The following is a 25,951-nucleotide window of genomic DNA, read 5'->3' on the forward strand; positions in this document are numbered from 1 at the left end:
GATTCATAGCTAAAAATCTCTTGAACATGTAGGGATACATTTTTTCGAATCTTATATGAAAAACCACAAAAGAGTAGGTATTTGTGCGGAGTAGCGGGGTATTTATTCTTTTGCTAATCCGTCAATTCCTTTTTTTAAATATAACGAGAAGGGACGTGTGAGACGCCTCTTACGCGTCACAACTTTAATACCCGGTACTCAGTAGAAATCAGTACCTTAACGGTTTTTTTTTTATTTTTAAATTTACATTTTATATTTTTTCTAATAGCAGGGCTCATTGGAAAACTGCTATTTCTGTTAATTGAATATTAATTATACAATTTACTTATTGTTTAAAAACAGATTGTAAATATGAAGAAAGAGAAAAAAAAAAAAAAAAAAAAAAAAAAAAAAAAAAAAAAAAAAAAAAAAAAAAAAAAAAAAAAAAAAAATCTTTCATCAACATCAACATCACTTCTCACGCCAACACGCTCCTTTAGCTCGCCCCCCTCCCTTGACGACACAGTCTGCAGAGGCACTGCAGAGGCACTGCAGAGTCAGAGGCCACTCACTACACGAAGCAGAGTGTGAATGAGAGAATGTGACAAAACAACAAAAGCTGCTGGACATGGTGGGTTTAGCGACTGCAAATTAATTTCCTCATTATGTCTATAATTATGTTCCAATCGGATCCCAATTTAGTGATCTGATAGATAGATCCCTACGGAATGGTTTTCTTTTATCTTCAAAATTGTAGGCTTGGGAGGTTTTTAGCCCTTTTGCGGGGGCGGAAGGGGGCGGGGCTCATTTCTGAAATACACTTGTAACAGTGTGAGCATACAGAAGTCTGGATGCAACATATGGTGGCCCTAGCTTTTATAGTCTCTGCGATCCAGGCGCTCATAAGAACGGACGGACGGACGGAAGGACGGAAGGACGGACAGATAGACATGGCTCCATTGAGTCGGCTTGATGCTGATCAAGAACATATATACTTTATGGGGTCGGAAACTTTTCCTTCTGTGCGTTACATACAACCGTTATTCCCACAAATACAATATACCCTATTTACTCTTTGAGTACCGGGTATAAAAATTAAAATTGTAAATTCGTTTTTTCAGTAATTTTTGAAAATCTGTTAGGTTGAAAAGAAATCTTATATTATTATGTGTGGTGAGTAAAACAATTATATTATGTACATCAGAGTTTGGGTTAATTTGATTAATAAATATGGTTTTTAGAAGTATGTATTTAGATAATCATGTCGAGACGTGCTTGGTTGCTCACGATCAATATCTCGAAATCTGATCCATGAATTCTTGCATCTGGGGGCCAATCACAGGAAACGGATCAGGATTCGATGATAAAGTTTTCATGGTGAACGAATTCAATGTAATGATTAAAGCTCACTTCAAGTTAAAATAAGTTAAAAAACAAACATAAAACCATATGAAAAGTCAAAAATAAGTACATTTCACTTTTCTTTATAAAGTCCACATTTTTTGTACACATTATTTTTGGACTATTTATTGTGCATCAGTGAAGCATCGTGAAGCTGCTTATGTTGCCAGCTTCGATGTTGCCGGAGCCGCACTTGAAATGTTGAAACTGATGTATCGCTCAAAGTCGAACTTTATTTTATAACGTTCTTGGAATAGCCCCTTTTAAATATGCAGTTCAATTTTCTCTCCCCTTCTATATATGGGTGACCAAAGGTCATCTCCATATTGTTCGAGAGCCATAGTCGTAGATCTAACAAAAGCCTACTTGAGCCGGTACAAGGTGCAGCACAGTCTTTTGTGTACTCTGCAAACAGGGAAGCAAGGTCGAACCTGCCCTATGAATGCAGCACAGTGAATGCTGTCTCGGGGGGCATATTCCGGGAGGTACACAATTTACATACAAAGTTTATTGTGCATTCTACGAGTAAATAACATAGCTATCGCATAGGGTTAAAGTCTCTTTCTGGTTAAGATCAATGGTGATAGGTAGATAGTCCTGGGCTGTTGGGATTCTCTAGGCATACTTGGCCACCAGACCCGCCACAAAGGTGACATACTCCTGCTGGGCGGCCTCGGTGGACTTGCCCTTCTGCTTGTTCCAGGCCTCCCACTTGGCCTTGCCCTTCAGGTCGAGGAGACCCGGTTTGCTGGTGTTGTTGTCGCCAACGGACGCCTGCTTGAAAAGGGCGTACAGCTCCAGGAACTCATCATCGCTGGGGCGCTTTGTCAAATTCTTGACCTTCTCTGCGGCTGCGTTGAATTGCTGTAAGAAAAATAAAGAGTGTGATATAGATTAGCTGTCAATCGGAAAGGTGATAAGCCTATCTGACATGCTGAATCGGCTGTACATTGAATATAATGCAAGGTACAGCAATCAGCAATCAGAAATAGAGAGGAAGTGTGTACTTACCTCGGTTAAGGACATTCTGGTATAGATTTGATCTGCAAGAAGTGTGGAAGTTTTAAGAATAAAATCAGTTATTGTTACGATGGGATTGTACTATTAGTGATCGCCAAACTAGTTTGGAGCAAAATGTGTCAAGAACATGTGTCACCGAAATGTTTTTTGAACTTTGGCACGCATCAGACAGTCTCGACGAGCACTGCTAATAGTGACTAGGCTCTAGGGTCCAACAAGTCCAACTTTCACCTGTATTTATGGCGCGGAAGCGGACGCAGCAACAAGCAGAAGACACACATATTCATCTCTAAGCCAATTATGAAATTATTAAATGTGGAACTTTGGAAACCGTTAGCCACCTTTTTAGTCCAATCAAGCAAAATGTATCCAAATATGGATACGGGCGTGGGCAAAAGTACATATCGCTCATACATACATATGTACATACTCCAATGTACATCTATATATATGTGTGTTTCTGCATGAAGTATTCGCATGTGGCCGAATTCTCACAGTTCTTACTATCTAAATGAGTTCGATATTTGTCACGCGTAGGTACTAAAGATTTCCTGCATAAACTAATCGGTGTAGGCATAGCCAGGCACCAGGCATTATCACTTGACTCGACTTACTTGTAGGTCTCGGCCGTTACAGAACTAAACACAGTCTGACTTCCAATCTTGATTTGACTTTCAATATAAGTATTTCCACATCGCACGATCGCCCCACAACCACAAAGCTTTCTTCCACAGAGAGAGGGACAGACGAGACACTCTCTGGAGCTTTGTCAATGTTCTTTTCTGTTTTCTGAGTGGGCTTTACGGGTGTATTTCTCTCTGTTGCAGGCAGCTTTGCTCGAGTGGGCTGGTTGGGCAATCGTGATAGTGCAGCCGAACTGATAACAGCAGCGATTTACTGATATACTTACCATTGGGAAACCTACGAAGGCAGAGTCGAAGCAAAGCCACGTAGCACGGCCACCCATCGGGTTAGGTTCGAAGTTCGAGCGGCTTTTCTATCGCAACTTTTGGCCAAAAGTACCGCATGTACTACAGCAGCAATACCCCATGAAAGCTCCAATAAAAAGCCGCTTAACAGGGCCAACACCTGACGATTACTGTTTTCATATCTGTTCTGGTATCTTTATTGCTTGAAAAGTTAGTGGTAGTGCAAGGGAAGTGTTAACCGGCTTAGGCGTACTTGGGGGCATACTTCTCATACACCTTGACGTAAGCATCCTTGGCGGCCTCCTTGGACAGACCCTTCTGAGAGCTCCAGGCCTCGTACATAGCCTTCTTCTTGAGATCCAGAACGCCGGGTTTGTCGATGTTTACATCGCCAACGGTTGCCTGCTTGTAGAGACCGTAGAACTCCAGGAATTCGGCATCGGTGGGCTTCTTGGTGAACTTCTTAGCGAGTTCAGAGGCTTCTTCGAACTATTTGCAAACAGAGATCAGTATCGAAATATCCAAATCGAAATGGTTGTATCTATGATATATTTACTTACGGACACCATGTTGTTAGAGTTGAGGTTCTTGCTAAAAGTGCTGCGGGTAATTTAATTGGTAATTGGCATTAGGGGTGGGCTGTTAGATCTATAAGGATGTGAGTGCTTACCACTTGAAATGGCGACAGGCGAATGAGTGCTCAGGGGCCTTACAGTCGAGCCTTTTATAGGTCCAAACATTCGAGTTAGAGCCCAAGCGAAATTTATACCCATTCTGCTGATTAGACCTGAGTTTACCTCACCCGACTGTGCAGATATTGATATCTTTATTTCGCCAATTTTGCTCCTAACATTTTTAAAGGTAGCGACATGGAAGATAGCCCCCGGATACACTTATCATTTATAACACCAGAAAAGTGGCTAACCAAGTGTCTGAAACGAAGGGAGCACCGTAGATGGACACACCCGCGAACTTTCGTCCCGCACACTGAAGTTTATACAATTGGTAATAAATTAGTGACGAGGGTTGACATACAGATAAAAGCTGTAATCTCATAGATTATAAAATCTATTAAATATATGTGATACTTTTATGTACAAACAGTAAAAGCATTCGTACATTCGTTTTCTAGGTCAGCGACGAAAGGCATTATCCTCCCTTACATCTTTACAGCTTAAGAGATGATTGATCATTCCGGAACTGTAAGATGGATTCCAACGTTTACGGCAAAGTTCCGTTTATCATCACATCCCTATTTGGTTTATTCGAGAAATAATTCTGATTAAAAAGGTTGATTAACACCTTATATTGGCCCCAGTCAATAGCGCTCGAGAACCCTGGTCAAACTGGCGTCAAATTATTCAATTTCCGTCGATCCCGCCGATTCCGCCGAATCCTTCCATCCCACCCTAACCACCGATCCCACCACATACTTCGATGTCCAGTCGACAGTTCTGCACTCCGACAGCATCAACAAGCGCATTCCGATAACGTCAGCAAACGGCCGCCTCAGGATTCTGGAGAACATTTTGATAGATAAGTTTGACAAGTCCGTCTTTTGAAAATCTATAAAACGTACACTTGTTTTTCCAGAGGCAGCCTCACTACCTTATGTGGCTAATAACACTACCAATTTTAGCTCAGCCGACTCTCCATAGATTTTGATGAGCAATACCTTAGCGAAGCCCAATTAATGCACCTGTACATAAAAATATAGAGGATATATGCATATCAATATATAATTTTTTTCGACTTTTCCTGATTTTGTAAAGCCAAAAAAAGTCAAAAAACATTTTTGCATTTAAAAGCTTAATAAAAGCACAAAGGGTTTGGGTCTAGCTGCATCAATGAGCTTTTCAGATAAAGAAAGTACTTCATAACCAGATCTAAGATACTTAAGTTATGTGCAAAAACCAAACTATATTTCTACTATTTTAACTACTATATTAACTATTTTAACTATTTCTGATATAAAAAAAATGTTCATCATACTATTTATAAGCCCAATTAAGGCGGTAGCTGGGGGGAGAGAAATTCTTCCGCAAGCATTCAAGATATCCAGTGCCACCGCGGCTGCAGCCACCTCGATAGGGTCATGTTTATCCGGGAGCAACCAATTTAGCAAGGGCGAGGCATCATCGTCGGCATCGGCAGAATCATCGCACTGCGTCAACATGGCTCCGAACCAGACCAATTACCATGTCGACGTCCATCATTTTCGAGGATGAACTATATGCAACCCACCTGCTGGATATGAAGAAGCGCCGCCAGAGTATATCTATGAGCTTCAGTGCCCAGGACACTGCGAGTATTGTAGTGCTACCAGCGGTGACAAACATCCCAAGTTGGCCAGCAAGCTTCTTGCGGAACCTTACGTATGCCTGCAGTATGTCTTTTGCGCCATGAAGAGAATGTCAGGACACCGGAGGTGCCCGGACCAAGCTTAAACAATATTCCTGTTGTGCCTCTATGTCAGGACAAACGGCTTTGTGTCGCATCGCATTACTGAGTAGTTTTTATTGAATAGTGCATATGACAAATTAAATACAAACTAAAACCGATTTTTTCTCTTATCGATATCAAATATATTTTTCAATTTAAATGCCGACTTTTTTGAACCCTTTGTGGACAATTTTGAAATTTGTTGACTGGTTTAATACCAACATTTGGTATGAGTTGGTATTTGATAATGTGGCGCCACCTAGAAACCAAAATTCAGACTCTTACATGAATTCTACATATAAATGAATTCTGCCAAAAGCTTTGCAAAGCCCCAAAAGTATAATTAACTTTTTCCCCAGAACGTTGTGCATAAAATATACCGTCTAATTAAATAATTGCTGCTGATTAAAGACCATTCGACGAGTTCGAAAAACAACTTTGCTTTAATTGAATTTAATTCCCAATTTATTAGGGGATAGTTTCTAGAGATTTAATGTCATTAAAACTTGACAACAGTTTTCATATAAAATTAAATTGATTGTTGTCCATATAAAGATACATAAAATATATGCTAATCATTGGAACCCCCCCTTAGAACTCTAGAAAGTGTTCTATGAGAACCATGAGATAAGGCATGGCCATCATGTGATACGACTGGAGTGGGTCATATGATCGTTTTTTTTGAGACGCGTAAGCAGAAACTTTTTAACTGATGAAAACACATTATCTAATTTAAATGCATGGGTGTTTGTTTGGCTTATTACAAAATTACATTACAATAAATACATAAGTTTTCAACTGTGATTCAGATGCATCCAATGGGAGAGGGAAATTTGGTATAAAAGGTAACAAATTAATGGGTCTACAGCCCCACAGCTTATTCGGACTGGGCGACGTACTTCTTGTATACCTCGATGTAGTATGCCTTGGCATCGTCAATGGTCAGACCGGCCTTGCTCTTCCAGGCGTTGTAGCGAGCCTTCTTCTCCTCATCCTCGGGCTCCTCAATGTTGCAGTCGCCCACTGTGGCCTGCTTGTAATAGCCATAGAACTCCAGGAAATCCTCCTTGGTGGGGGGGTTTTTCAAGGACTTGGCCTTCTCAACGATCTCCTCAAACTATTTAAAGACAACGAAGCATACATTAATATGCACTACTCTAAGTCGATATTCATATGCGGAAACTTACGGTCACCATGTTGTAAATTTGTTGTGGTTGTGGGAAACAAAAACAAACTGTGAGGATCGTGCCATGGACACTGTTTTATATTGCCAAACATAGCTCATGTTTTTCGCTAATCTTATCGGAGGCCCAGCTGCAATGGTAGTTCCCACTTAGGCTTATCATAAAAGGCTCTCTATGTACGACTGTATTTTGGGGGTAGGTGGAGTGCGCTTCCCGAATAAAGTATATAATTAGTCAGCTCCGGGAAGGGGCTTATCGGAGCTTCTGTCAAGTATGCTCTTGCACTTGCCAAAAAAAAATTTAGTCAGCCATGTATCAGGTACTACATACATATGTATATGTATGCCCCAGGAACATATGTACATGCATATATGTTATCTGAGTGATTGATACGACTAGACGGCCCTAAGAGCCGGGGGTAACACTCACAATTTATAGCCAGAAATCTGGATAGCGCTCTTCACTCTACTTTTACCTATAGCTCTTGTGAGTCACGGTCTGGCCACCGATCATGCCGAAGTCGAAAGTTTTAATATAAGTGATAATAATTATTATGCCGCTAGCTCAGCAAAGATAGTCCTATCAGCTTTTAAAGTTTCCCACAATATTAATTAAACAATGGGAAGGGGGTCTTGGGATTGGGAGTGTCAGAAGATAGAAGATACACATTTGGCCAATGGGTTATCCGAATTAATTAAATTCCTAATCCCAATCGCCCGACACGAGCTATAAAAGTCAGATGCGCGGGGCCTGGAATCACCTTTTAGGACCCAATCAGCCAAGCAACAAGCAACATGGTCAGTTTTGAGGAAGCCGCCGAATTAGCCAAGAACTTCGCCAAGAAGCCCAGCGACTCCGAGTTTCTGGAGTTCTACGGCCTCTTCAAGCAGGCAACCGTTGGCGATGTGAATATCGACAAGCCCGGCGTTCTGGATCTCAAGAAGAAGGCTATGTACGAGGCCTGGAACTCTCAGAAAGGTCTCTCCAAGGAAGCTGCCAAGGAGGCCTACATCAAGGTGTACCAAAAGTACGCTCCCAAGTACGCCTAAACGCCATGTTTAAGGATTAATCTGACAGGATAAAATAAACTCGTAATCTTACCACAAAAATCAAAGAAACAAAAGTAGACAGTTCCATTGAGGATCCGCCTCAAAAGGGTGCCTCCGACTGTGGCATGGTCACGGCGGCAGCTATAAGTGGTTTGGCCTGGCCAGCCTTCATTAGCATGACACGGACGAGGGAGTTGTCCAGGGTCAGGCTGGAGGGTGGCAGTTTGTCCATTGGATCCAGCACAGTGACCACTTCGAAGTCAATGCGCAAGGGGATGCCCGGCAGAACGCTCGGCAATCTGGACAGGGTCTGTTGTATGGCGTAGTGGCGACGATCCGCGTGGAGCAGAACCGTCAGATTGGAGGCCATCTTGAACGTCGAAAGGTTCTGCACGGTGAGGTAGAGGCGAAAGGCAGGTCCACTGCCGCACACCTCTGCCGAGAGCTTGACGGGAGCATGGGTCAGGTCACCGGATATTGTGCTCTCTGACGAGTTGATGGCGTTGATGGTTGCACGGGCCGCAGTGTGCCGCAGCCGCCAGAGCTCAACCTGAAAGCTGCCGTAGGTTGCTGGAAAAAAGACGAAGAAACGTCGATTAGGAGAATCACAGGGCAGGCAGCGGGCTCACCTTTGGCCTGCTGCTTCTCGCGTGCCGCCTGCTCCACAAATATGGAACTCTTTTTGGGCTTGTCCAATATTGAGGAGCCATCGATGAGCTTGTTGTCACTGGACCCCAAGCGTCTGCCGGCCAAGGCCTCCGCTCTCGGCTCGAAGCGCGAGACGCGGCGCAGTATCTTGACAATCATCTGTCCTGACTGCGTGACGAGGGTCAGCACGTGATCCTCCATGCCCATGCGCCCGTACAGCATGGCATCCACCGTCTCCTCCAGCACGAACTCGTCCACCTGATATCGCTGCAGGAAAAACTTGACGGCCCCACCCCTCAAGGCAACGGCCACTAGAGTGATGCCCAGATGTGTCATAGTCAGTGGCAGGATGCAGACGGGCAGCGATTCCAGCTGCACCTGGTAGAGCAGCTTGCCCCGCTTCGAAAAGCACTGGTAGCAGTTGTCCATGGTCGAGGCGAGTATCGTTTGGTCGATGGGCAGTAGCAGAAGACCCGTCAGCGGGTTGCTCAGCTTAAAGATCTCCTGCCCCTCGCTGTTGGACTTTCTCAGCAGATAGACCCTGCCGTTCCGGGTGGCCACCACAATGCAAAAGTCCGTTTCATAGGTGCCCTGGACGGAGAGTAGGCTGGGCACGGCCGTCTCATGGCTACAGGTCTTGCCCTGGTACACCAGGTTGAAACCCTGCGGCTCCAGTATGAATATGTGGCCTGTGTCCGTGGCCAGCACCAGGTGGGAGGGGGGATTGGCATCGCTGGAGACGCGTTTAATGCAGCACATGATCACAATGGTGCCCACACGCCCCACAGCCGAGTCCCTATGCGTCCTAATGAATGCCTGAAAGACAATTCGTGATTCAATATAATAAAATATCATATAACATGGAAAGACTCACAGGACGTTCCGCCTCGGTGAGTTGCAGCAGGCGCTGCGATTTCCTAGAGAGTTTGGCATGGTCGATGCCCCTGAGCGACTCCAGCAGAGCGTTGTGGGTGTCAGCCTGCACGACTGGCAGCTTACGCCAGACCTCCAGCTCCAGATCATCCGAATCGAGGGCGGGAATGGTGTACTTGAAGTAGGCCTTGAGGTGGCGGTAGAACAGCACGGACTCGGCTATGGCCACAGCAATGACTATGGCAGGAAGGTAAGGGTAATGAGAACCACTTTCTGAATTTTATGAAATACTCACCGGGGGTCTTTGGCTCCGTTTCGTCGATGTAGAGACTTTCAATGGCTGTCGGTATGCCAGGCAGGGGCTGCTCCTGCTTCATTTTGAGGCCTCGAAACACCTTTAAGGAGGCGCTAGGCTCGTGGGCCTCGTCCTCCAGCGAAATGTCGGCTGCCAGAAGTCGGATATAGCCATCGCCCTGGACGTCGCTCAGCGTCATACAGCTGGTCAGAGTTGTCAAGCGCGGATTTTCATCCTCCATTTCCACATGGAGCCAATTGGGAGTGCCACCAGCCATAGTTTTGATCAGTCGGATGAAAATAGTACCTTGTGGGGTGTAGTGTGAAAATGAACAGATGATTTAATATTTGGCTGCAGGACTTTTGTTTTGGTTTTCTGCACCTTAGCAACGGCGCCCGCACATTTGAAATTTAATTCCTATCGTTGTATCGATATAGATAGCCAGTCACAGCGCACGCGTACACGTTCAATTCCCCAGGGACAATGTTGTAGGCTGCGCCTACACAGTGGTTCATGGATGACGGCTATTCTTATCCGCGATTCTGTCCTTCGCGAAGGACATTACCTAACCTGTTCAGCAAAAATAAATTGAATACTTTTTATTACAACTTTATTACTTTCCTATACGCCCCATCACTTCCCTAGATGCTCTGGCACTTTTATTTCAATTGTTAGGTACCCTGATGTTTCAATGATATGGGTATGGAACCCGCTCGGCTCTGATAAGCTGGAGATTGCCTCGGAACCGGAACCGTGGCATGGCGCCCTTCATGTTTTCGGTATTTGAAATTCATACGAAATTCGGTATATTTCGGAATACAAGTATATTTCGGTTTATTTCAGTACACTTCAGTACCGTTCTCGAAAATTTCCAATTGGATCCATCCAAATTCACAAATAGATTCAAACAAATTGAAATACAATAAATTCCAATTGGATGCCTTACATACTGTGTGCCAGAAAATCCAGAAAAAATTCGAGGCGGTCACACTGCTGGACGCAAAAAGTTTCAAACGGTCACACTGGACTCCAGCGTTTTAATTTTTAACATTATTTTTGTAGTATAAGTGACTTGTTTAGGTTTATTTTACTTAAGTAATGACGGCAAAAGAGGACGAGGTACAGGTTTTCAACAAGGGCGAAAAGGTCCTGTGCTACGAGCCGGATAAATCGAAGGCGAGGGTTCTGTACAACAGCAAGGTAACAACACACAGCACACATGCCCACGCGCATACACACACGAACACACACCACGGTACAAAACGTCAGTCGGCGATGCATTCGCTTAGTTCGATTTTCCCACTGATTTTTCACCGAATATAGAACTGAATTTTCCGTAGGTTTTAAATGTTGTGGAGCACAAAGATGAACATGGCCTGAAGTACTACGACTACAAGATCCACTTTCAGGGCTGGCGGCCCTCCTATGACCGAGCGGTGCGTGGTAGTTTTCTGCTCAAAGACACTGAAGAGAATCGTAAGCTGCAGCGTGAACTGGCAGAGGCCGCACAATTACAGATGTAAGTCAATAGGTGGATTCTGTGTTTGTGTGCGAAGTGTTGTTACCGGCATTATTCTGTTTCAGAAGTGGGGGATACTCGTACAAGGGCACCCCCACACCGCCTGCTGGCAAGAAGAAGCGCTTGACTCGTGGGTTAGGCAACGTCGAGGATCAGGAAGCAGTTTTGGACACCACCCAGGGACCACTGGAACCAGAGCTGCCGCCGACCAACGGAACTGGAACTGTACTCGCTGCCGGGAACCGCTCAAGAGACAACAGTGGTGGTCGCAAGGCCGACAAGAGTGCTGGCGGCGAGGAGGTGAAAATGAAGAACACTCGCGGTCGTTCCACAGGGAAAAAGGCTGGGAAGAAAGATACGGCGGAGCTGGAGAGGTATGTCATCCAGGAGGATCGTGTGATGTTGCGCATCAGCGAGCGGCTGCGGGAGTACATGGAGTACGACTACAACATGGTTGTAAAACTGGGAAAGCAGCATGCAATGCCCGCCCGCATGCCTATTATCTGCATCCTTGAGAACTTTGTGAAGCAGCGGGCCGTGGAGCTGGCCATTGGAATCAAGCAGGACAGCAGCAGAGCGAGGAACACCCAGAGTCGAAATGCCCGCATGGAGCGGGAGTATGATCGGGTCATGTCCAAGTGAGTATCGGCAGAGGTAACACAAAATCATTCAGACAAATAATGGGTTATTATTGTGCTACATCTGCAGCGTATGCATGCTCAAGGAAGTCGTCGATGGCCTGCGCATTTACTTCGAGTTCCATGTGGAGGATCATCTGCTCTACAAGGAGGAGAAGGAGTATGCATATAACTATCTCACTGACGACAACTTAAGGAACGTCAGCATGATGCTGAACAACTCGTATGAGTTTATCAATCCCAATTGCGATACGGACCTCATCTCAATGGACGGCACCCAGTTGGGGGCTAGTGGACCCGGCCCCACAAACGGATACGGAGGCCACATTGTTAACGGATTAGAGTATGAGAAGCAGCTGCAAAGGTGTCTGCTTTATATAGTAAAGTCGAGCGGCAAGAACACGGCGCATGCCTATGATCAGCGGACATCTCCGTACACTGCTGCCTACAAGCTGCCCATGGAGATGCGCGGGTTCCTGCGCGAAACCTTTAAGTGGCGCCTGCTATCAGCGGAATCTATGCCTGAGAAATCTATGGTCTTTGGAGCTCCCCATCTAGCAAGACTGATGAGTAAGTTTTGGCTGTAGCCTAAATGATGTTCTTCGACCTCAATCCATTATTTGTATCTGCAGTTAAAGTGCCCGAGTACTTGAATATCTCGCCCATATCAAATCAAAAGCTAGAAGATCTGCTGCCACATCTGGACTCATTCATCAAGTAAGTCATATATCTGAGACCGTGTTTTTCGTAACTAAAAACTATATTGCTAATTTTGCTGTTTAGCTATTTGGAGAACCACAAAGAATGGTTCGATAAGGAGAACTACGTGCATCATCCCTCCATACACCAGGAGCAGCTGCAAAGGGACCTGCTCGAGTCACTGCAACAAACCGCATAGAATGGAATATTCACCATTTTGTGACATTTTAGTTCAAATTAATGCCTATGGTATTTTATTTATTATGCAGTTTAAAGCTTATTTCTCTCTTATTTAAGGATTTATAATTGTCATTTTCATTTTCATTTGCAAGTTTTGGTTTCTTCAAGTACACACTTTGTAAATAACTCCCTTCTATAAAAAATTTGTCCTACACATGTATAATCGAATAATGTCTATAACTACATGTGAATATGGAAAACGAGTTTAAAAAATGTTTAAACCGTTTTTTTGTTTACTTAATCTTAGGTTTAGTTGAGTAGTTTTACATGCTAGTATTTGTATTTTTTTTTTTTTTTGTGCTCAAATATATTTAAGAATTCGAAAGATGTGTATTTTTAGCATTTCAGAACTCCGTCTACTGGTCTTTCAATTGTTGTTGGAATACGTTTTGGAATGTGTTGGGGAATCATTAAGGGCTGGGGAATCACCCCTCAAAATATCTGACGTGCAATTGTAACAATTATCGGTCGTGTCCGATGTGTGAGCGTCTGTGTGTGTGTGTTTGTGTTGTGGACAGGATGGAGCCTGCCTGAAAATTCGAGATTGTTGCTTTTTGTCGTTCGCTTGGACGGCTTAGAGTAGATGCAATTGCGTTTGTAACTTATCTTTGTCATGGCGTTTGTTTGGGACGTAAACTTTGACGATGGACCCGGACCCCACCTCACTTCTGCCTCTTGGTGGCACTGCTGGCCGTGGGACGCATGAAGCTGCTCACAGAGCGATTGGTACTTGAGCTGCGCTGCTGCGGATTGGTCTTGGCCGCCTGCTGGCTCAACACGTTCTTCACGAGCACTGCACTGCGGGCAGCACTAATCCTAGACTGCGATAGGGACTGGGGAAGGGAATGGGAAGCCCCCGCTTGGTTTTCCTTGAAACTGGTGCTGCCACCCAGAGATGGACTTATGGAGACCGTCATGCCTCTGGGTGTGGCGCTTAATTTGCTGCGCACTAGAATCACACTGGGTCCTACACTGGAGCCACTGCTGCTGCTGCGGCTGGCTGGCACTCCGCGTCCGGGCGTTGAGCGGGTGTTTTGAGCAGCCAGTGGCCGCTTGCTGGGTGACGAGTCCACGGAGACAGTGGCTCCTGCTCGCTGGACGGCTGGAAGGCGTCTCACCACGGTTTGGGTGGAGGCTCCGCTGTTGATGGAGGACCGTGAGGACCGCAGACTGTTGCGGGAACTGCTGCGTTCCACGCCGGAGAGGACCTGCTGCTCCTGGGGCGATCGTCGGACCGTGGATACTGAGCGAATGGGCGTGGCACTGGGCAGTGGATTTCCATTGGGCATGCGCATGGGTCGACTGGCGGAGAGGCTGCGCTTGATCTGGCCAACACTAGTTGCTGGAATTTGGTTGTGTGACTTGGTTGCAGCTTGTGACGCACTGGAGGCGGATGTGGAGGTGCCTCTGAGTCGTGCCACCTGCAGTCGATCGGCAAGCCGGCTGCCCATCTGGGTAATGCTGGTGGTGGTGGGCCTCTGCTTCTGGAGCGGGCGTGTCCGGCTGGGGGCATCGTTGGCCTCGTTGCACGAAGAGTTGGTGCTCTCGCCCTTGCCGTGGGAGGGCGTGTCGGACACGAGGCTCTGCGTCTCCTCGAAGCCCTCGTCGTTGAGCTCGTGGTGTCCGCTGCCGGAGATCTTCAGCTTTGTGGGCGTAATTTCGCGGGGTGGACTCCAGGGACGTTCGGGGGTTCCCGTTGGTGACTTCAGGTTGCGTATGGCCTCGCGCACATCTTCCTGGTTGATGGAGCTAATGTGGCGACCCACCTTCTCCAGTTTGGTAATCGTTCGCTCCTTTTGCTTGGCCTTTTCTGGCTGGTGTGTCTCCTGCTTACCCGAGGATGGTTTCAGCTCCGGCTTGGGCTCCTCGTTGCCACTGCTGTAGTCCGTTGGCCGCTTATAGCGACGCGTGCGTCGTCCTAGTGCATGGCGATCAAAGTGGCCGGGTGCATCGTGATCTGCGGATCCTACGACGATGCTGATCTTATCCTCGGGCACAGCCTTGGGCGCAACCTTGGGCTTGTCCGTCATGCTCACCGTCACCACAGTGGTCGTGGGCGTGGCCATCACACGACGACTCACCGGCGGCGTCTCGATGTTGTCGGCGTCGACCTCCTTGGAGGAGCCCGCTCCACACTGGGTCTCGTTGTGGCTCTTGTGGTGATTGAGTAGACTAGCAAAGGTGTCGTCTTGCTTGAGCTTTGGTGATTTGGGGGCCAGCTGCTCAGCCTCATCCTTCTTGGGCACCTCAGTCGGCTTCAGGTCCATTCCCGCTGGTCGTCTGCTGTCGCCCAGCTTCTGGAGGAGGGACTTGCGGCGATCCTCCTCGGCTATGGAATGCAGCACTCCGGGGCTCTGCTCCTGCGATCGCTGCCGGCGGTATTGACGCAGTCCCTCGGCGGTGTTGGACTGCTGTGCCGCCTCCGCCGTACTACTGGCATCGGCTATGGCCTGTAGATGGCCCACCACATCCGTCTGCTCCAGTGTCTTCGATGGTTTCCAGTCGGAGTAGAAGCGCTGGTATTTAGACTCCTGGTCCTGTCTGTTAGTTGGGTTAGTGTTCGCCATGTTCGTTGGCGTCGTTGTCGGCATGATCTTTTCCTCCGGCAATGGGTCCAGTTTTCGTTCGTTTTCTGCGCGACAATGGGAATCATGGTAGATATATGTATATATAGGACCTCTACATTGATCATGGACTCACCTGTATCGTTTTCGAGCGAACGCCGATTGGCGTTGACCAGACGGCGCTTGCGCTTGTACTCCTCGTTCTGCTTCTCATCGCTTTCGTTGGACTGCAGCCAGGTTTCGATCTTCTGGCGCCATTCACGGGATATTCTTGAAATGGCATCACATGATTAAAGTTTTCATAATGGATTGTATTTTAACTCGAAGAGTAAAAGTGGTATACACAGAAGAAACGTTTCCGACCCCATAAAGTATACATATGTATATATAAGTATATTCATCATCCGCGTTGATAGCCGAGTCTATGTTCGTCTGTCTGTCTGTCCGTCCGTCCTTCTGTCTTGCTTTACGACTAGTTCCCAGATACCATAAGATCTGTAGCAAACAAGAGTTTCATCCAGACTGCTGTACTATCACAATACTCGTAAAGGTACGAGAAAACCCAAAACCCAGTTCCGTAGAGAATAGTCATATCTATAACGAATTTAATTTGCAGTGGCTACCCTCAATCCTTCCAAGAAAAGAGCGTGTTGGTGTGAGAAGTGATTGGATCCCAATTCGGTCATCTGATAGATGTTGGCGTTAGTAGTTTTCTTGTATCTTCAAAATTGTGGCTGTGGGAGATTTTCGCCCTTTGTGGGGGCGGAAAAAGGGCGGCTCATTTTTGAAATACACTTGTAACAGTGGTGAGCATACAGAAGTCTGGATGCAAAAGTTGGTGGCTTCAGCTTTTATAGTCTCTGAGATCCAGGCGCTCAACAAGACGGACGGACGGACGGACGGACGGACGGACGGACGGATGGACAGACGGACGGACAGACAGTCATCGCTTAATCGCTGATCAAGAAAATATGTACTTTATGGGATCGAAAATGTTTCCTTCTTACATACATCCAATTTTGTGCACAAATACAGTATACCCTTTTAACTCTTCGAGTACCGGGTATAATAAATCGATTGAGTAGCTTTCAATGTTGACAGCTTGCTGAAGGGGTATTTCCTCGACTTTCGTACTCGGCACTTAGTTTGTTTATACATATATGTATGAGCAGATATGTACAGAATATATTCTATGCGTAACTGCTGGAATTGGTGTCGCAGCATACAACTAACGCATACTCTGTGGTATGGGGCCGGTAGGGTGCGTGGAAAAATCCATCCAAAAACTAATACATGTATACCTGAGCTATTTGAGTACCGGATACACCCAATTGAAGTACCTTGAAAACTGTTGGAGCCCCAGTTACAAGTCTATTCAAAAACCGTACATTTTCCCACCGAAAATTACGGAAACTTTCTGATAGTATAGACAAGAGATATCCGCCAGCAGGCCTAAAGCCTAATTTTTGAGTCAGGATTCTGAGAACCAAACACTAAGCGAACGCTTGATACACTTATGGCGTTACTTACCTCGGTTTCGCATCCTCGTGCACTGCCTGTGGCTGCGTAATGGGTGGCCCATTGCCTGTGGGCGTATTGGCTGACGTTGTGGGCGTGACAGTACCACTGGCCAACGGGGATTGCAGTCGGTCCTGCTGCTGTTGGAGCAGGGGAGCCGGTGAACTGGCCCGCTCGCGGTCCAGGCCAAAGTCAATGTTGAGCAGATCGGGTCGCCTGCGACTGGAGCTGCCGGAGCGGGCACGACGGGCCCAGGAGCGATCCAGACTCCCGTAGGCGGCTGCCTTTCGCTCGCGACTGATGTGGCCGTCGTGGGGTCCCGTGGAGCTGCGCAGAAACTCCATCAGATCATCCTCCTCGGCCAACACGCGACTGCGGCGACGCCTCAAGCTGCCGTTGGGGGTTATGTCTGGCGAGGCGCCGTCCGGCTCCAGGCGAATGAAACTGTTGCTGATCTCCCCGGAGCCCAGGTGTCGTCTGCTCAGCGCTGGGCTGGCGCGCGGATCAAACAGTGCATCGCCCAGAAAGGAGTGATCCGAATCGGACACGGGCGTCCCAGCCTGACCCACTGCGAAATAAATGATATCCGTCAGTATTTTTTTCAGAGAAAGGGACGCGGTTAATTGTGACCGGCATTTACTTTGCCTGGCTCTCTTGGCCAATTGGTCCTCACGCTGCTTCCTGCGCAGAGTCGCCTGCTGCTCCTGCTGCTGGCGCCTCTCGTTTTCCTTGACCGCCTGCCGGAACTTATCACAGAAATTCTGGAATATCTTAAAGCACTCTTCCAGTCGAAATGTGGCCACATCGTCGCAGAAGAACTCGGCCAGCTTCAGTCGCATGGCCTCCACCTGCTTCATGCCCGACTGCAACACAGCCAGCTCCGATTCGGCGGCCTGCAGAAACTCCGCCATCTGCTGCTTAATGTCCGTATCCGTGGCTGGCTGTTCGATTTGCCGAGTGATTCTCCTGATGCGGCCATCGAGGGTGCTGATTTCATTGTTGATCTGCTCAGATGTCGTTCTGAAAACAAAGATCGATCCATGACAAACCATTTCTCATATGTACATATAAACTATGTATTTCCGTCACTAACTTGCTGGCATTCTCCAGTGTGCTCAGCTGTCCGGTGAACTTGAGCAGCTCCGGGTTACGTTTCTCGGCCTGCAGGGCCACAAAGTGGATGAGATTCATGCCTGGCTTGTTTGCCCGGATATCGGTGAGCTTCTGCAGCGAGGACAGCTTCACGCCAGCGGCATTCCCCGCATAGCCACCGGAATTGAGAAAGTTGCCTGCCACCACGACCATGTAGAGAACCTCCTGCAGCGTCTTGTTGTTCAGCAGGTCGTCGCCAGCATAGAGCATGGCGTTGATGCAGGGCTCCAGGTAGGCAACATTTGCAGCGAACTCCTCCTTGAGCAGCATGCTCTCAATCCGCAATTTGTAGCTGTGCAAAAAAACGGTTTAAATAACATTCAGGATTCAGGATGGGGCAGGGATACTTACTTTGGCACCTCCAGAAGCTGCAGAAGAAACTTCTCCGCATTGCCCAGACGGGCCTTGTCGCCATTGAAGCCCTTCAGCATGTCCAGCTCGTCCACCTCGGGCATGATCTTGAGCAGACCCCTCAGGCGCTCGGCTCCGATCTCCTCGTGGGTGCCCTGCCGGATCAGCTGGATGATGTCGTCGTTGCTGGTGCGGAACTGCTTGAGGAAGATGTTCACATTGAGACTTCTTTTGCCGTCCAGCAGGGTGATTTCAGTGCACTCCTTCTTGGATTTGCGGTCGAGGGTGTCGCAGCCGTTGGAGGACGAGGAAGGATTGCTGCCCTCGCGACCCAGCTTGGGCGAGCCCTGTGCACTGGTGGACTGCAGGCAGAAGAGACCCTCCATCTCATTCCAGTCGATGTCCTTCATGGGGCTGTCCTGGTGGTTGGTGGCCACGATGCTCCAGATGTTCGGTTTCCCCACCACCTTGTTGTGCGGAATTTTGCCCCAGTTGATGGTCTTCATCTTGGCCTTGGGGGCCGGGGTGTCTTGCTGCGGTAGCAGCACCGCTGCGGCAAGAGGCTCACCTGGCCCCGCCGCCCCGTAGGGGTCTGGTGTGCGTGGCCGGGAAGACAGCTGCATCGAGGGCGGAGGTGGCGGCGGAGGCAGAGCACTACCATTCAGCATGGGTGGAGGAGGTGGCGGCGGGACCAGGGCATTGGCTTTTCCTGGGGCCGGCGGTGGCGGAGGTGGTGGTGGTTTGGCGGCCACCACTGGCTGTGAGGGTTTCCGTGTGGGACTGATGGCATCGCTGCCGCGACAATTTTGGCAGGAGAACTTTTGGCTGCTGGGCGTGCGCAGCAGGCGCACAGCATCCTCATGGCTCTCGAGCAGCGTGGCCCGGTGCACCAGTCGCTCCGTGGTGTCCCAGATGATGTCACTGAGCTGCTCCTTGGAATCGATGCGCAGCAAGTGCTGCAGGATACTGAGGAAGGGTCCTTCCTGAGGCGTATCCGCCACCTGTAAGCGGCAAAAATTAAAATAAAGAGTGAGTCTGGCCTTGAAGTGGCCCCTTCAACATACGTTCGATTCTGGCTTGCCACAACCTTGGTGTATGCCTACACTTCGTCTATACGTAATGCGCAGTCCTAACGCTGGTCATTGGTTTGGACCAACACTCACCTGTCGCAGTATCGCGTAGAAGACATCAAGGTGCGAGCTCAGATTGATTCCGTCGGGCGCCTGCAGGCTCTGGGCCTCGTCGCATTCCTGCTGCTCCACGAATACGTCCAATTGTACGATGATATCGCCCACACTCTGTGCAACCTTTCTGCAATGGCCATCGGAATTCAAACAGCAGTCATTAGTGGGTTAAGCTCCATAAAATCTCTCTCTGTCTGTCTGTCTGTCTGTCCCCCGTCAGTGTGTACTGTGTCTATCTGTGAAATCCAGCTCATTATTTAATCAATTTGTAAGTTGTTTTCCCTGCCGATGACAATTCCGACTGCGAACTAATTGATTTGCCATTTACGATATGCGGAATTCTGTGCACAATTTATGGCAGTCAAGTGTCAGGGTAGCAGGTACGAGCACTCGTACCGGAGGGGTCCACAAGTTGTTGGCTGACATTGGGTAACCTCCGGAGGCTGCCAAGAAGCCCAGCCAACAGTCGACTCCCATCCCATTCACTCACTTGAGGTTCTGCACCAGTTGCAGGGCGCCGCAGCTGTACCGTGACAGCGAGCCGCAGAACGTGAGCCGTCGCTGCAGATGCAAGGGCGATGGCACCGGCGAGGCGGACAAGGAGGATGACGACGACGATGGAGAAGGGGAGGAAGATTGCAAGGGTGACGACTCCACGTTGCAGCAGCCTTGGCAATCAGCTATAGGCAATGGCCTGGGCCAGGCCCAACCATAGTTGCGATGTGATGTGCAAAATCGTTAGCCAAACGGCAGATTGCGAGGCAACTAAATGGTGTCCTTGTTATGTGTCCTTGTCCAGTGGTGGCAGTAGCGGCGACTCGCATCAAATGGCACCTTTTATGGCTTGACAATTGATATCCATAAATTGTCTGTCACTTTTAATTGCTTTTCGAAATGTTTTTGCACTTTGAACGAGAAAAAAGCCTGAAAGGCAATGACGAGGACGAGGACGAGGCAGGACCGCGCGACTGCCTGGCACGACTAGAAACACAGAGAGAGCGCAAATAGCAACCGAATCTCGGCTGCTCCGTCTCCGTCTCCGTCTCCGATTCTGCCGAATGTTGTTCTTGTTCCGGCCACGTGCTGCGCGCGCAGGAGTTCCCAGTGACGCGTGGAAAGGCGGGCGACTCTTTATTTTGACGAGCAACTTCGTGAACATCCATGGGGTGCACGCACATGGACACGTGGACGTTGTTCTCTGTTTGTTTTTGTTGCGCTGGTAGCGATACTTATTTTGGGCAGTCACGGAAGTTATTACAGACGGTGGGCTCTACGGCATGGCCTGGAGAACTGGGGAAATTGGGCGGCCAAATTACAAAACTTACACCGGAAGCCTCAATGCAATCCCAGCATGCAGCACAGAGAAGGAAGGTGACCGAATGTTGGTGGGAAAACTTGGAAATTAAATTTCAATGTCTGATTATTGCTAAGCCAATTACTGACTGCTTCTGAAAAGATTCTGAGAAATGCAGCTCAGAGAAATTGGATATTCTAGAGTTTATTTTTAGCAGACATTTAGTTTATTTTTACGGTAACTCAATACGAAATCGTTTTAGGTGTGCTATGCTATTCTCGGTTTGCTGAGCTCCTTTTCAGATTCGTTTCGATTCGATTAGAGCACTCATTATGAGAGAGAACAATTAAAAGCCGCTTAGAGCATCTTGACAGCTTCCAAGCTACGCAAAGACAAGACATCAATACATTTTGGGGCCCGAAATGAACGAGAGTTATGTTTGTTTATTTATGGAGGAGGCATCAGCATCACCTCACCCCCTTTGAGAAGCGGCCTCAAATCAAAGCCCTCCTCGGCTCAATGGGAACGTTTAAAGCGATTTGAAATTTGAAAAAAATTAAAAAGCGCTAGAATCTACGCATTTCATTTATGGGCGAAGAGCGTTAAAATTTTAATAACAATAGGAGCCGTAGGGGCCGCTCAAATGGTCCTCATCCACTCGAGAATGGAAGAGTGCCGCCAAGACAAATGGCATGGGACAATCAATTAGTCGACTGATCTGACTGACAAGCTGAGGAATCTGCAGATGTGGTTCAGGGGTATATCTGTGGAGAGGGGCTGGCAGCTCTTGTTAGTGCCTCGTACAGTTTGGAACTGAGCTACTACTCGCATTTCCAAGACTTAATTGAATTTATGAGTGTTTCCCCCATTTCCGAGCAACAAACCGAGCAGCTTGAGCGCACAGCAAAATCGACAAATTTGTCAACCAAAGACACATAAATAAACCCGTTTGCGAAGGGTGCCGGGGTGGCAAAGCAGCAGAAAACTAATTGATTTATTGTTGACTAATTAAATATTGAATTATTGGTTGGACAGACTTGAAAGCAGCTCAAATTATTTGCATACGATCAGCGCGCAGCCGCCGATCCACCAGTGGTCATCCTCGATTGTCTGCCTGCCAATCTTTGCCATGGCTGATGGATGTTTGACAAGCGTCCAAAGTGGTTATTCATCGGGCATTAATGACCCATCTCAGCCGCAACAACATATCTCCCCACCTCTGCTCGGCCGAATACCTTGATCTTGTCTTCTTGATCGTCCCATGCAAATTAAAATGTGCGTGCATTTGGACAAATTCGGAAAATAACAACAAAATGCAAAAAATCATAAAAGCAAACGCCGATCGTTAAACTGTTTGTGAAACTCGTAATCGTTTGACTGGTGCTTGTTACTGCTCTCGTAGAGTGTATGCATTGTGGGATTGTTTCAGGGTTTCACCCAGCTCTTGAGCTCTTTCCATCAAATATGCACCCTCCGCTCTGAATACCAATGACGTCCCTACCAACTGTGGGTGTCCCACAATGTCTTGTCTTTAAATTTTACGCTTCGTCCTAATGATATGTGTAATTAAAAACTCACCTTAGGTTATTGAGCAGCGGCAACACTTTGAGACCTGCAAAGCATAATAGAAGTTGGTCAATAGAGGATATACAGAATAAAGACATTCAGTTATTAATCTTTAGACCAACAGTAATAGTTTAATTTTTGGATATTTTTACAAGGGCCTAACAATTTGTACTCCACTAGGGTAGATTAACGTAATTTTTGAACACCTGTCTTCGAGTTCAAAATGTGTGAGCTGACAGGGCACGTAGCGTCGATTCTGTTACTTTTCTGTGTTGCATTCACTAATGCAATACACATTTTTCCCATTTGGTGCCCATATAATATATGTCTTATTAAACATAGTAAGACTTGAACTACCCCTACTTCCCCCCTACTGTCCCTCTCCGTTATCTCATTTGAATACATTATTTTTTATAATAACACCACCCGACACGATTTTCTCTCAAGGAACCAAACCAAACCAACTTTTTCTGAAATTGTAGCCTTAGAAATGTGCGATGACAGGACACTTAAGTTATATAAATCATTAAGAAAAAGTTCTGCCATAGAATAAAACATAACTCATTCAAAAAATTGAATGCCGCAAGTCTATCAGAAAAGTCGGTTTAGTCTGAGGAAAAAAAAATAGATTTTGTCGAGTAGTGTAATCATTGAGATACTTATCCAGCAAAAATCGGCGAGATCTGATCAGACAGTCTCTCTTGAATGTCTCCTAATATTTCTCTCCCTCTCCCTGAGTAGATAAGCTGAAGATATCTTTATTTCCATATATGTTTGGTTATTTTAAGGCAGAAATGGACTCGTTCAGAAATGTTTAATAATACAAAATGAAGGTTCGATTGAGAGTGGCTTTCATGGCAATGTTTGAGAGTTTAGTTCGTATAAGATAATTTAAATAAGAAAGATTAAACGGATTATAAACTATAGGCAAAATGTAAACCTTATATTTTGACTTGCACACTAAGTATAGTGTACTAAAGTAAGTTAGTTATACTTTTTGTTCTACGTGAATCAGCTCTTCCGTAGCCGCCCATTGCATCCCGGGCACTTCCGGTCAAGCTCGTTTTTTTCGCCTTTTTGCTTTATTTGCGCACTCACCAATCAATTTATTTAGCACACAAACAGAGAGAGAGAGAGAGAGAGAGAGAGATCTGTCTACGTACATAAATATCTGTATGTTGTAAACACAAATAATACCAATAACAATACAAAAATTAATTACAAAAAGCTCGTGAAAGTCGTTGCCGCTTCTGTTTTGCTGTGTCCCTCAGATCGCCCCCTCTCCCGCGCTATCACTCTCTCTCTCTCCCTCTCACTCTTGGAACCCCTCCTTTAGGACGCCTTATTTGGCGCCTTGACGTTCATAATTTCATTTTATTATCTCGCTGGCTGTCGTTTTATTAGTTTGAAATTGAAAACCATAAAAGGCGCACAATTAAAATGCGTACGCGAGGGGCAGTGTGAGTTAAAGTATCTTTGTCCCCGTTCCGGCCTTTGTTTTGGATTCGGAAGTGGAGATCTGAACTAGAGTCGAATCTGATCGAGAAAATATCAGTTCAGCCTGCCGAAGGAATGGTGCTAGGTACTGTTATACTCTGATATTGGGGCACGCCCCAAGTCTACATATAATTGTTTAATAACATGCCATGCCTCAGCCCAAGAAATCAGTTCTCGCAAATGATTTAAATATTTCACTCAATATTGTAAATCTGTTGATGATTTATAAATCAATTGAGATTGAATTTTGTCCATGAACAAACAAATTTATGGCTCTGGCTATGGGAAAACTTTTGCGTGCCAAAGTGGAAAATCGTGGGGCATAAGTCCAGCCAGATGCCAGGCAACCCCAACCAGTGCCTCACAGCCGGTGGCTGTGGCATGACAGATGACATATAGCAGATACAGATATGATGGCTATCTGTACGGATCGGATCGGGCATACGGACCAGTCAGAGCGACAGATAGAACTCTGGTAATTGGGCACTTAAGTGGAATTAGCAGGCCAGAGCACAGATATTCGAATTGGAAAAATGCAAATATTTGTGCGGCGTTTCTGGAAACTGAAACATAAAACACAAAAATAAAACAGATGAGGAGAGAACAGATCGTCACAGAGTGAAGACAAAGTCAACAGCCTTGAAACCGAATACATATTTTCATTGCCAAACAAAATGCGGCCGTTGCTTGTCAAATGTGTCGCTCAGGAATTCCGACGCAGCTGCGGCGGAGTCGTCCCCTTTACAGGAATCGAACTGAGTCTTGGATGCGGGGTGTGGGGCATTGGGTCTGGTGCTATGGCAGGCAGGTCGTGGAGCTGGCAATGAAGCTGGAGCCGCCTCTCAAACGGAAGTGGAATGCAGTGCGTGACTTACATTTGGTGGCTGCCGTTGAGATTTCGAATTTGTCTTGCAACTCCTCTGCTTTATTATTATATTCCTGTAATGCTGAAAAAGCGCAGCTCAATTTATTTTAATTAAGAACAATAAAACGGCAGTTCCCCACCCCGCCATCAGGCTGTGAAGCCGTCATTCAATGCACCACCGACACCGAGAGCTCCCCTCGTTCTGGTGGTGCTGCGTTTGCGCAGAACGCGACAAATCCACAGCGACATCGACAACGACGACGAAACGAATACGCACGCACAACCGTGCTCAATCAAAGTCAGCGGGTTGACGACTCCCAAAGTATTGTGAGGCGTGGGGATTCTCGGGTTCGGGGACAGTTCATGAACTTTGAGCAGCCAAGGGGCCTATAGTAAGAGCTGGCAGGATGTGGGTGAGTCCCTTGTTTGTCAGCAGCCGGAGGCTGGCGGCGGTTTGTTACATATTAAGTACATTTGTGCATTGTCGTCTCCTCTAGCTCTTATTTCTACTGACAGACGGGATGGACCGGAGACAAATCGGTGGGGTTGAACAGAAAAAATCTTGAAGCACGTCCGAAAGAATGTAAACTCTTTGGATTTTGGTATCTCCACAATGAAACGAGTGGAAAACATAAGTCTGGAAAACAAACAATCTACACAATCGTCACGTTTCCCGATTTGTCTGCTGTTTGAGGTTTTGTTTTCTATGCTTAAACTTGTATTAAACTCATGATAAATAGAGAAAGACTAGTGGTGAAGCAATTAAAGAATGAACAAAAAAAATGGCAACTAACCTTCGAATTCTAACTCAATTTCGTTCGATGATCAATGCACATAAAATGGAAATATAACAGGTATGTTATGTAGGAAGATACATATAGATGAACATCAATCTACCATAAGTGAACCAAAATAATGTCAGATTTTCAAAGACCCAATTCAAATGAATTCGCAAAGTAATTATTGGCTTAAAGACGCGCCTCTAAATCGACGACACGTGCTAAGGTTACGCGAATCGCCATTGCCCGAAGAGACAAAGGCGAT

At 46.7% G+C, this 25,951-nt stretch overlaps 7 protein-coding genes across 9 annotated transcripts in view; 2 read left to right on the forward strand and 5 right to left on the reverse strand.

Moving 5' to 3' along the window:
• Positions 1-1,866: 1,866 nt before the first annotated feature.
• Positions 1,867-3,107, reverse strand: LOC117579778 (acyl-CoA-binding protein homolog). Its single transcript, XM_034265837.1, has 3 exons — positions 3,015-3,107; positions 2,392-2,423; positions 1,867-2,244 (listed from the first exon to the last, which is right to left on the reverse strand). The coding sequence occupies exons 2-3, from the start codon at positions 2,404-2,406 to the stop codon at positions 1,996-1,998; spliced, it is 264 nt and encodes an 87-aa protein (XP_034121728.1). The 5' UTR covers positions 2,407-2,423; positions 3,015-3,107; the 3' UTR covers positions 1,867-1,995.
• A 389-nt stretch (positions 3,108-3,496) lies between these two features.
• Positions 3,497-4,066, reverse strand: LOC117579779 (acyl-CoA-binding protein-like). Its single transcript, XM_034265838.1, has 3 exons — positions 4,000-4,066; positions 3,890-3,929; positions 3,497-3,818 (listed from the first exon to the last, which is right to left on the reverse strand). The coding sequence occupies exons 2-3, from the start codon at positions 3,896-3,898 to the stop codon at positions 3,573-3,575; spliced, it is 255 nt and encodes an 84-aa protein (XP_034121729.1). The 5' UTR covers positions 3,899-3,929; positions 4,000-4,066; the 3' UTR covers positions 3,497-3,572.
• A 2,431-nt stretch (positions 4,067-6,497) lies between these two features.
• On the reverse strand, positions 6,498-7,102 carry LOC117579903 (acyl-CoA-binding protein). The gene is made up of 2 exons (XM_034266038.1): positions 6,959-7,102; positions 6,498-6,888 (listed from the first exon to the last, which is right to left on the reverse strand). The coding sequence occupies exons 1-2, from the start codon at positions 6,965-6,967 to the stop codon at positions 6,649-6,651; spliced, it is 249 nt and encodes an 82-aa protein (XP_034121929.1). The 5' UTR covers positions 6,968-7,102; the 3' UTR covers positions 6,498-6,648.
• Positions 7,103-7,705: 603 nt separating this feature from the next.
• Positions 7,706-8,075, forward strand: LOC117579902 (acyl-CoA-binding protein). The gene has a single exon (XM_034266037.1). The coding sequence runs from the start codon at positions 7,750-7,752 to the stop codon at positions 8,002-8,004; it is 255 nt and encodes an 84-aa protein (XP_034121928.1). The 5' UTR covers positions 7,706-7,749; the 3' UTR covers positions 8,005-8,075.
• On the reverse strand, positions 7,961-10,357 carry LOC117579901 (Bardet-Biedl syndrome 1 protein homolog). Its single transcript, XM_034266036.1, has 4 exons — positions 9,821-10,357; positions 9,527-9,762; positions 8,634-9,468; positions 7,961-8,574 (listed from the first exon to the last, which is right to left on the reverse strand). Exons 1-4 carry the CDS (start codon positions 10,095-10,097, stop codon positions 8,105-8,107), a joined length of 1,818 nt encoding a protein of 605 aa, XP_034121927.1. The 5' UTR covers positions 10,098-10,357; the 3' UTR covers positions 7,961-8,104.
• Positions 10,358-10,823: 466 nt separating this feature from the next.
• Positions 10,824-13,122, forward strand: LOC117579041 (protein male-specific lethal-3). 2 transcript variants are annotated; one of them, XM_034264736.1, is made up of 6 exons: positions 10,824-11,020; positions 11,161-11,339; positions 11,405-11,977; positions 12,048-12,547; positions 12,610-12,694; positions 12,761-13,122. In XM_034264736.1, the coding sequence occupies exons 1-6, from the start codon at positions 10,919-10,921 to the stop codon at positions 12,873-12,875; spliced, it is 1,554 nt and encodes a 517-aa protein (XP_034120627.1). In that variant the 5' UTR covers positions 10,824-10,918; the 3' UTR covers positions 12,876-13,122. The 2 variants fall into 2 exon arrangements, with proteins under 2 accessions (XP_034120627.1, XP_034120628.1); XM_034264737.1 differs by having other exon boundaries at positions 11,408-11,977.
• The window catches only part of LOC117579040 (FH2 domain-containing protein 1), a 29,893-nt gene continuing 16,906 nt past the window's right edge, over positions 12,965-25,951 (reverse strand). Inside the window, exons 4-12 of one of the 2 annotated variants that reach the window (XM_034264735.1) lie at positions 22,558-22,591; positions 20,176-20,379; positions 19,665-19,812; positions 18,502-19,502; positions 18,092-18,442; positions 17,639-18,018; positions 17,011-17,566; positions 15,617-15,750; positions 12,965-15,548 (exon numbers count right to left, since the gene is read on the reverse strand). In XM_034264735.1, coding sequence (XP_034120626.1) covers positions 13,579-15,548; positions 15,617-15,750; positions 17,011-17,566; positions 17,639-18,018; positions 18,092-18,442; positions 18,502-19,502; positions 19,665-19,812; positions 20,176-20,379; positions 22,558-22,591 — 4,778 coding nt within the window. In that variant the 3' untranslated portion in view covers positions 12,965-13,578. The remainder of the gene's footprint in view (positions 15,549-15,616; positions 15,751-17,010; positions 17,567-17,638; positions 18,019-18,091; positions 18,443-18,501; positions 19,503-19,664; positions 19,813-20,175; positions 20,380-22,557; positions 22,592-25,951) is intronic. The other variant, XM_034264734.1, reaches the window with a different exon arrangement.

The sequence above is a fragment of the Drosophila guanche genome, unplaced genomic scaffold (assembly GCF_900245975.1).
Source record: "Drosophila guanche unplaced genomic scaffold, DGUA_6, whole genome shotgun sequence".
NCBI classification, from domain to species: Eukaryota; Metazoa; Arthropoda; class Insecta; order Diptera; family Drosophilidae; genus Drosophila; species Drosophila guanche.

Excerpts from the sequence above, each read along its gene's own strand:
- LOC117579902 (XM_034266037.1), top strand. The coding sequence starts at position 7,750 with ATGGTCAGTTTTGAGGAAGCCGCCGAATTAGCCAAGAACTTCGCCAAG.
- LOC117579901 (XM_034266036.1), bottom strand. The coding sequence starts at position 10,097 with ATGGCTGGTGGCACTCCCAATTGGCTCCATGTGGAAATGGAGGATGAA. Across the intron at positions 9,763-9,820 it reads AACGGAGCCAAAGACCCCCG|TCATTGCTGTGGCCATAGCC; the intron begins GTGAGTATTTCA and ends TTCCTGCCATAG. Across the intron at positions 8,575-8,633 it reads CGAGAAGCAGCAGGCCAAAG|CAACCTACGGCAGCTTTCAG; the intron begins GTGAGCCCGCTG and ends TCTTTTTTCCAG.
- LOC117579041 (XM_034264736.1), top strand. The coding sequence starts at position 10,919 with ATGACGGCAAAAGAGGACGAGGTACAGGTTTTCAACAAGGGCGAAAAG. Across the intron at positions 11,021-11,160 it reads GGGTTCTGTACAACAGCAAG|GTTTTAAATGTTGTGGAGCA; the intron begins GTAACAACACAC and ends AATTTTCCGTAG. Across the intron at positions 11,978-12,047 it reads TATGATCGGGTCATGTCCAA|CGTATGCATGCTCAAGGAAG; the intron begins GTGAGTATCGGC and ends CTACATCTGCAG.